Raw genomic sequence first — 9,284 nt, 5'->3', positions numbered from 1 at the left:
GCAGCGGAGCTCTGTGTCATATCACTTCTCCGGGGCCGAGCGTTACCGGTGAACAATCGGAGTATTTTGGCCAATATTCTCCGGTGATTTGGCGATGGCATTGCAGAGATATCTCTTGAAACGAAGCCATGAAGCTGGGGAGAAGCTTCGACCCTTGTTGTTCCGTAGCTTTTCTTCCATAGCTGCACCTGCGTTACATCCCTTCGATTACGCACCGAATGCTTACAATGCACCTACGCTCCCTTCCTTCGATTACTCACCGAAGGCTTACAAAGGACCTCTAGGAGACGAAATTCTTCAGAAACGAAAGAAGTATCTTGGTCCCTCTATGTTCCATTTCTATCAGAAGCCCGTAAGTCCTCCTGCTCTCTTGCTTCGTCCATGTAAATCGCTGGAAGTGTGAAAGTGAAAAAACTCGCTGGTGTTAAGGTTTTTGGGTCACTCTTCGGTTTGATGTTCGATTTTTTTTAATTCCCTAAAATTGAATTGCAGATAGTTTTTGTACAGGAAATATATATATATTTTTTTGAATGTCCTTTGAAGGTCTGTTCCCTTTGAGTTCTTGGTTTTAGAAGCCTGGTCCTTTTAAAATTCATTTTCTTGTCAACAGATCTTTTGCTGTTTTATCTGGCCCTGCTTTGTTTATTTGCTCTAGTTTGATTGTTATTCTCTGAAAATTTCATGGAGGGGCTATAAGGTATTCTACTGTTTTATTGAGTTCTTTGGCCTTTTAGATCTTTACCTTATAATTCCTAATATCTGTACAATGACAGGGAATATGAATTATGATTTCTTTATCTTATTATTCTTGGGTGTTTTGATCTATATCGGTTTTTATTTTAGAAAATGATTTTGTTTTGATCAATTTCTTTTGTCCAGCTCAATATTGTTGAAGGCAAGATGCAGTATTTATTTGATGAGAATGGAAGACGTTATCTTGATGCATTTGCTGGAATAGTCACGGTGTCTTGTGGACATTGCCATCCAGAAGTTGTGAATGCTATAGTAGAACAAAGCAAGCTTCTCCAGCATGCTACAACCATTTACTTGCACCATGCAATAGCTGATTTTGCAGAGGCATTAGCATCGAAAATGCCTGGAAACCTAAAGGTTCATTCTTTTAATATATATATGTTGGTAGTAAATGCAGATTTTAAGCCTTAAAAATTTAACTGGACTGGAAATTGAGAGTCAGAAACATCCATTCAACAGTGCTATTGTTCCTCCATCATGGCATGCACAAAAAGCCAGAAGATTTTATACACGAATTAACTGAACTAGTCAGTTATCGATGAGCTGTGGCTTCATGGTTGTGCACTCTATGTTGTCCTACAGGGACCTTAAAGGCTTCTCATTGAGCCTTTTCAAATGCATCAAATATGATCATTGTAAGTGCTAGATCACTTTGAAATCGCTCAAAATTAGATGGATGCTGAGTGCCTTTTAGAAAATTTAGAAATCTATATAAATGAGTATAAAGTTTGATCAAAGGTAACTTTTTGTCTCATTGAGGCACTGACTAAAAATTTGCAATTCTTGTAAAGGATGAACAATAAGTATTTTGAAGTATGTTGTGAAGAAAATTACAAATTTTCTGTGATGGAAATTTAGCAGTAAATAAGATCAGGCAGTTTTATAATTATGAATTATGTTTTTTCCCCCCCATACTTTTCTGCTGTTTCCTGGTTGCCTAAATTTATTTTTCTTCTACCAACCACAATATGGGGTTAGTTGTACTAAGGGATATATTATGCTTCAAGAAGAAGAGTTCATAGCAGTAATACTTCAGCTTGAAAAATTGCAGGTTGTATATTTTGTCAATTCTGGTTCTGAGGCAAATGACTTAGCAATGTTGATGGCTCGGCTATATAGTGGGAATCTTGGTATGATTTCTCTGAGAAATGGATATCATGGTGGAAGTTCTGGAACACTTGGTCTGACGGCTCTAAGTACTTGGAAGTACTCAATACCAGAGGTTCGTGTATCTCCTAAAGCTTCATAATAATTTGTTTCCCTTCATAAAACCTCTGCCTCTCCATATAAATTTCCTTAACCATCTGTAGTAGTACTGAAGTCTGAAGGTGGAAGGAATACTGGGTTCTGTTCTAGTTGAGTAATGATGTGCATCATTTGATTTTTTTTTTTTTTTTTTTTCTGACCTTCCCCGTGGACTGCCCAAACATTGGATATATCATAGCAGCATAATATTTTATTTGCATTTGTTTGATTTTGAATATTGTCATTCCATAGGCCTGTACATGTCTGGTCTGAGCATTTTTTGTTATTTAATCTTCAGAAGGTTTTATTTTTTCTTGGAGTTTCATACGTCTCACATAATCCCTTGCACTCCCCGTCCCACCACTTTTTTCAACTTTTATTAATCTAGTATCACATTGGATGGTTTTTTTTCTTTTTCAAAAGACATTTTGTTGGAAATTTTCAAATATTGGTGTAGTCCCACATCGGTTGTGAAGAAGTAAATCATTTGGCTTATGTATGTTTGTGATCTATTATCACATCTTATGTTTAGAAAGGATGTACGGTGCCCTGGCGAGCGAGGACAGTGACCGTCCGAGCGCGTACGCGTGAGGCGTACCAAACAATTCTATGATAGTTTCAGGTTTGCTGTAACCCATTTGAAGTAGTAGGTGCAAAAACTGCCTTAAGGACAGAACGACCTACTCAGGCCATTTCTCTGTCCTCTTCCTTTTGATTTCAGATTAGTAACAAATTTTTACAAGACCAAAACTGATTTTTTCATCTAACCTCGCCAAGACTTGCTGTGAATCTTTTACAGGGAGAAATTCATCATGTTATGAATCCAGATCCGTATCGTGGGGTCTTTGGTTCTGATGCCACCTCTTATGCCAAAGATTTACAAGATCACATTGACTTCGGTACTTCAGGAAAAGTTGCTGGCTTTATCGCAGAAACCATTCAGGTTAGGCTAGATAAGTTATATGATGAGGTGTAGGTTTTATTTTTGTTACCCATCTGTTTTTGACTGGGAAACTTCTGTTCTATTTTTATGGAATTCCTTATTTTTGACAATTTCTAGGGAGTTGGCGGAGCAGTTGAATTGGCCCCTGGATACTTGAAACTGGTGTATGATATTGTACGTAAGGCAGGTGGTGTCTGCATAGCAGATGAAGTGCAATCTGGGTTCGGTCGAACGGGAAGCCACTACTGGGGCTTTGAAACCCAAGGTGTTCTTCCAGACATTGTTACGATGGCAAAGGTCTGTTCTATTACCCTCTATAATTTTGTACATGATCTGAAAAGAGAGGGATGGGGGGGGGGGGGGGTTGTATCATATTTATGCATCATTGGTTTGCTTTTAGGTACATTGGAAACTTTAATTAGGTTTTTTCTTTTAACAACAAATTCCAATATTCATACATGTAAGTTATCATTCTTTTAATTTGCTGATGCACTCAACAGGGCATTGGCAATGGTCTACCTTTAGGGGCAGTAGTGACGACACCAGAAATTGCAAAGGTTTTGGCTGAAAAAATTCAGTTTAACACTTTCGGTGGGAACCCTGTATGTTCTGCTGGTGGACTTGCAGTGCTTAGGGTTCTTGACAAGGAGAAGCGTCAAGCCCATTGTGCGGATGTTGGATTACACTTAATTGAGCGTTTGAGAGCCCTTCAGCAAAAACATGACAGTAACTATTCTTGAACCATGGCATAAAAATTTCTTAGGGATAGATTTCTCATGGTTGCTTTCTGAAATACATACTGGAAAATTGCTTTCAACTAATGGTTGTTTGGTAATTGGCATTGATTATTAATTGTTATTTGTAATTCTGGAAAATATTTTGCCTATTTTTATATTTTCAACAATCAACTTAGCTGTCATAACTCGGGTATGAAATATTCACTGAGCAATGTTTGAAATCTCGAGTGAAATCTATCAAACTTGGTGAAATATTTCTATTTGGTTGAAATGTAGTAAAATTGTCGAAAAAGTTGCCAAAATTCTGATTGAATCCTGCCAAAATTGGCGAAATATTTCCCTAGTGGTCGCAATCACCCTACCAGGCGAAATCTCAAACATTGCATCTGGGTGGGCTTTTTTCCGTGGATGCGTATGAGACTGGCCTTGCATTTGCCTCATCTGTGACCTAAACATCTTCTAGTAAGTGGAAGCATCAAGTCAAAGCATTTAACATTATAAAAATAAATTATTTGTAGCCATGTGATCATTCATTGGAGTTTTTTGGGGTGAACAAGTTCAGGACATAAAGCCATACCCAAGCCCAATGCAATGCTTCTGAAAGAGCAGTATACTGTATGTACTTTCCTTGGATTAATAATGGGGAACTCCTGAATCAAACTCCTGTATTCAAACTTATGACTTTGAAAGGCAACAAGCTAATTGCTTCTGATTTGGGGTTGAATTAGATGGGCTGCAAAACATAGACTCATGTATGATGGCTTAGCCAAGATTGGGATAATGGAATTTGACTTCTAAAAGTGAAAGTCAAATTTTGCATTGAATATTGGAATTTTGTGTTAGATACACCTTTGAATCCACACTCTTTTTGATTGATTTTGGCATTAATTGGGGTTATGATGCAGGAGGATGTGTTTTTTTAATTGGGTTCCATGCTATTGTATGTGAAAATATCGCATATCATTTTAGTGCAAGGGATGTTTTGTGCATTCTATTCTTTCTGAGGTTTTTATTTAAGACTTTTACAACAGTTTTAATAGTAGACTGCAGCCCTTACTCTTTAGTCTCAAGTAATTGAGGGTTGTTATGCATTTTGATAAAAAGGGGGTAGACGCTAGGTACCACTTGGAAAGTGTTGCATCATGTATACTGACATGATTCTCTGATCTATTTGTCTCATATTTACATCTTTTCCTGCAGTCATTGGAAATGTGAGAGGCAGAGGTTTAATGGTCGGGGTAGAATTTGTTACTGACAAGAAAGAGAAGACGCCTGCAAAGGCAGAAACTACTGTTCTATTTGAGAAGCTGAGAGGTAATACAATACAATAATACATAAACAAAAGTTCATGCGTATATCTGTTACATTTTTCTTTCAAGTCTAATTTCCTTAACATTTTTGGATTCCATTACTACTGAAGAGCTTGGAGTGCTAATTGGGAAGGGGGGTCTCCATGGAAATGTTTTCAGAATAAAACCACCTATGTGCTTCACAAAAGATGATGCAGGTCTCTCTCTCTCTCTTCCTCCTCCCCCATTTCTCCTAAAAAATATTTTACTTTTTGCAGACTTTAACTTGTTTATGTATTTGCAGATTTCGTCGTTGATGCAATGGACTATGCCATGTCAAAGTTGTGAGCATTGACCTGCCATGATTCTAGAGTCCACATAAGATCTAACTGTAATATAAATAAGTAGATTTCTTGGGTACTTTAATGTTTTTTTTTTTGATAAAGTTGGGTACTCTAATGTTAATAAATAAGAAATAGCTGTTTTCCTTCTCAATGAGTATAAACAAGAGGGATATGTGAATTTGTGGGGATCAGGGCATGGGTTTCAAGGTGGTTCATCTAGTGAAGTCTGGGTGGATTGGTTTTGGGAGTAACAATTTAGCTGGTCGAAAGGTCATGGATTTTTCCACTTCATCCTCTCCTTGTGGCAAGTTTGGTGCCATCTGTCTTACATTGGAAGGAACCCTTTCCTTTTCTGTTGTTTTGGGGCTCATGTAGATTGTGGACTAGGCTTGTTCAGTGGATGTTCTAATTTGCTTTTGCCAACACCTACTTTGGTCTGTAAGGGTGGCCTTTTTCCTAAAAAGATATAGGGAGAGGGTTCTCCATGACCCTAGTGTGTGACAGGAGGGGGGGGGGGGGGAGGATCTGCAAGCCACACTAATGGCGGTGCTTAGAAATGTGGTCAGAGCAAGGGAGAGAAAATAATAAAGAACATCATGCGAGAGGGAAATAGTACTCCAACGTTGTGGGGATTCTTTTGCCAAAGATATATTAAAAAATTAAAAAAATGATTTTATCACTAATAAGATAAAGTCAAAGCCAAGTGAGGGGCATTATGAACAAACTATTTGTATGAAATGATATTTGCTTTCCCTGATCTTATAGGTTTCCCAACATTTCTTTGGCCTTTATAATTTGTTTTTGGGGGTAAAAGATCTATTCATTAGAATGGGTTGAGCTCATGGTTGTAGGGTCAATAGGTTCTTTGCTAAGGCGACAGTAACAGTGTTTGACGGATAATGACCAAACTGTCGTACACATCATGGACTAGACCTGTAGGGTCAATAGGTTCCTTCAACTATGGCCTTTATAATTATTTGGTGCAGTATGATCTAGAGCATAAACCTACCCCCACCCCAACCTAACTGGGATATTGGCTCAAAGTAATTCTTTTTGCATATTGAGATCCATTATATGAGCTGCGTCTTTTTACAGCTTTGCTTGTTCTGTCTAGCTAGATCCTTTTAAAACCTACCTCATTCCCCCAGCGCGATTGAATGAAACATCTCTTGGAAACAATAGATTCAAACCTAATACTAATCTAGTTTTAGGCATAACATCTTTTATAGGCCCCAGAACCAAAACCGAAATATGATGGTAAGCTGACACGTGTATATGTGGTAACCGGCAACCTTCTCCTCCCACGAGTTTTTTGTTAATTTTTTATTTTTAAAATGTTATACAGTGGTGGGACCCACATCTTTCCTCTTCCCCAGCGAAGTGCGAACTGCATTTATCATTTTCATCGTTGAACTCCATGGTTCTCCTCTCTTCGAAACAGCTATCATCAGAAAACTTACTTCGCTTTTGCCCAGATTATCCTGCTGAACCTTCCCCGTTCCCATTGAAGCACTCGTTGGTGATGAATCTGGCGAAATCAGTGTTGAGTTTGAGGACTCGCGACATGCACTTGTGGATGGACGAAGCCAATCTCCTTGGATTGCAGAATATCTAGGTCCACAAAAATTAGGGCTTTTGCTCTATTTTTCAAAGGAGAGAGAATACCTCCAGGCTGTCCCCAAAGCCCTACGGCACGCTCAACTCCACCAGCAGCTCCCTTTGGAACTTGGTTGGGTTGACAACATGATTGAACGAAAAGGTTTATAGACGAGAGAGAGAGAGAGAGAGAGAGAACCAGCTTTCCTCTCCTTTGTATCTCCTGTCAAAAACCCCACTTTAGGAATCAAAACCAGAAAATTGTACTTGCTGCGAATAAAGTACTAAAACCGGATCAAATATACTCCCAAACTAGAACAGCAACTCAGAAAACAGGGTATTGGAGTTGAGAAACGGGAAGAATTATAACTAGCTGTGACTGAATTGCAAAACCAGAAAAACCCTAATAATAGAAGTGGAATTCGAAGAAGATTGAAAAGGAAATATTGCGTCTGAGAATCCAAAGTAAAGAACCAAAATAAGTATGTAATTTGGTGTGGTTATGCAGTTACGTTTCCGTTCAACTCCTTCCCAAATCGAGATCCAATTTTTTGTTTAGGCTATCGTGCTCTGCAATTCCTTAGACATTGGTTGAGGCATAGGCTGGGAAGGAAGGGCAATCGTGTATGCAACTCCTCCGTTGGTAAGGGAATCGTGTTCTGCAACTCCCAAACACTGTCCTCGTTTGCTCCTCCTCCGACTCCACCCCCTACAACTTACTGCCCACCTTCTTGATGGCCATCACCTTCTCCTTCTCAGCTTCAGCAAGCACAATTCTAGCGCCGGCAGCAGGCAGAGAAGAGAACTAGAGAAGAAGAAAAGAAAGAGATAGGGAGTAGGGGCAGGGTTTAAGATCTCAGCCAAAACCTTCTTTTGGACGTCTTTCTTTGTCATGTCTTCGATGAAGTGAAGAAGTGCCTTTCGCGTGCTCCTCACAAGCAGCAGTGCCAAGTGGCGTAGGGACAATAGCCATCGTTGATACAGAGACAGTGAGCAAGCGAGAGAGGAAGGTATAGCGAAGCACCGAAGAGAAAAGAAAATGGGACTTTTTGATTTGGATTAGGTTGGGAATGAATTATTCTTAAATAAAAGGGTTTTGGGGAGGGATTCAACACATCCCCGGGGAACTGGGAAGGGATCATCGTTGGATTTTTAATTGTTTGTAAAATTAAAGATTCTAAATGTGGTTCTTCTCTAGGGTTGTGTCTTTTTTCTTAATAGACATCTAAATAGTCAATAGGTGTCCATTGGAAGACTTGTTTGAATGGCTAATAAACAAGTCCTATGAAAAAAGACACATGTTTTGAGGACATATCTTCTGGAGATATCCTTTAGTGGTGTCTCCTCCTCTCCTGTATAGAAAGAGGAGTTCTTGCTCGTCCTCTAACAATTGGTTTTGAAAACATCTTTAGAAGCATTTCTAGTTTATGTTTTCTTTCCCATCGTAGCCGGTTAGCATTGATGAGTTAGTGAATATAGCCTCTGGACACCTTTTGTAATCACATTTGAAAGTGTAATCTATATAATTAGAGAGTTGTTTCGTCTTGGAGGTATAAGTGCATGTCAACCCGGATTACAGAATTGAGGCATCTAAAAATCTTAAGGAGAGCATTGTTTGATGCGACTCAACTCTACCATTTATTATTTGGGTTACACAAAAAGACGTGTATTATTGATGCGGTACGATACTATCTACCATACCAATGAGATAAGTCTTGTATTTACTTGTTTGTTGTATTTGTAGTCTTACATTAGCAGTCCATGATATTTGATTCTTACAATCATCTCAAGAATCCGACCAAATGCCAAAGTACCTTGGAGTGATAATTACAGGTGATTGTTTGTTCGGAGAGAGGAGATCCATGGAGGTCACCTTTGTGGTCGACAGTCGGAGATGTTGAAGATAAAGCAAGTGGGTCCCACTATTTCCTTTTATAATATTTTAAAAAATTTAACAAGAAGCTAAGTAGGGGGAGAAGGTTGCCTGGTACGATGTGAAACAGACGTCATCTTATCACCATACATATGTGGAGTTGATCCAGACTCCCAAATGTCTATCTGAGCCTTAAGGAAAAAAAATAAAATAAATGCACCTCTTAGAATAAGACAAGGGGGTAATTCAATGAAGGCGTTAAGTTCTAAATACAACTATAGATGTGTCATTTAAACACTCCCCAAAATATATAAAGAAAAACCATAACTATCAACTAGTGACACTGCTACACCGCCACCATCCTCAACTCAGAATTCGATCCAAACCAGGTTCAGCTGATTCTGATTCAGCCAGAATTGGCTGAAATCGGCCAGAACCTTTAGAAACCCAACATGGATTGACCCCTCCGGATCGGCCAGAATCAGAATTGGCCGATTTGATAGA

General features: G+C 38.8%; 1 protein-coding gene across 1 annotated transcript; it reads left to right on the top strand.

Annotated features, from left to right (window-relative positions):
* On the top strand, positions 1-5,383 carry LOC122648973 (alanine--glyoxylate aminotransferase 2 homolog 1, mitochondrial-like). Its single transcript, XM_043842304.1, has 9 exons — positions 1-352; positions 880-1,110; positions 1,805-1,975; positions 2,798-2,941; positions 3,059-3,238; positions 3,442-3,667; positions 4,879-4,992; positions 5,099-5,185; positions 5,272-5,383. Exons 1-9 carry the CDS (start codon positions 95-97, stop codon positions 5,313-5,315), a joined length of 1,455 nt encoding a protein of 484 aa, XP_043698239.1. The 5' UTR covers positions 1-94; the 3' UTR covers positions 5,316-5,383.
* Positions 5,384-9,284: the final 3,901 nt, after the last annotated feature.

This window comes from Telopea speciosissima, chromosome 1 (assembly GCF_018873765.1).
Source record: "Telopea speciosissima isolate NSW1024214 ecotype Mountain lineage chromosome 1, Tspe_v1, whole genome shotgun sequence".
Lineage (NCBI taxonomy): Eukaryota > Viridiplantae > Streptophyta > Magnoliopsida > Proteales > Proteaceae > Telopea > Telopea speciosissima.
Note: the sequence above shows the minus strand (reverse complement) of the source record. Positions and strands in the feature narration are given on the sequence as shown.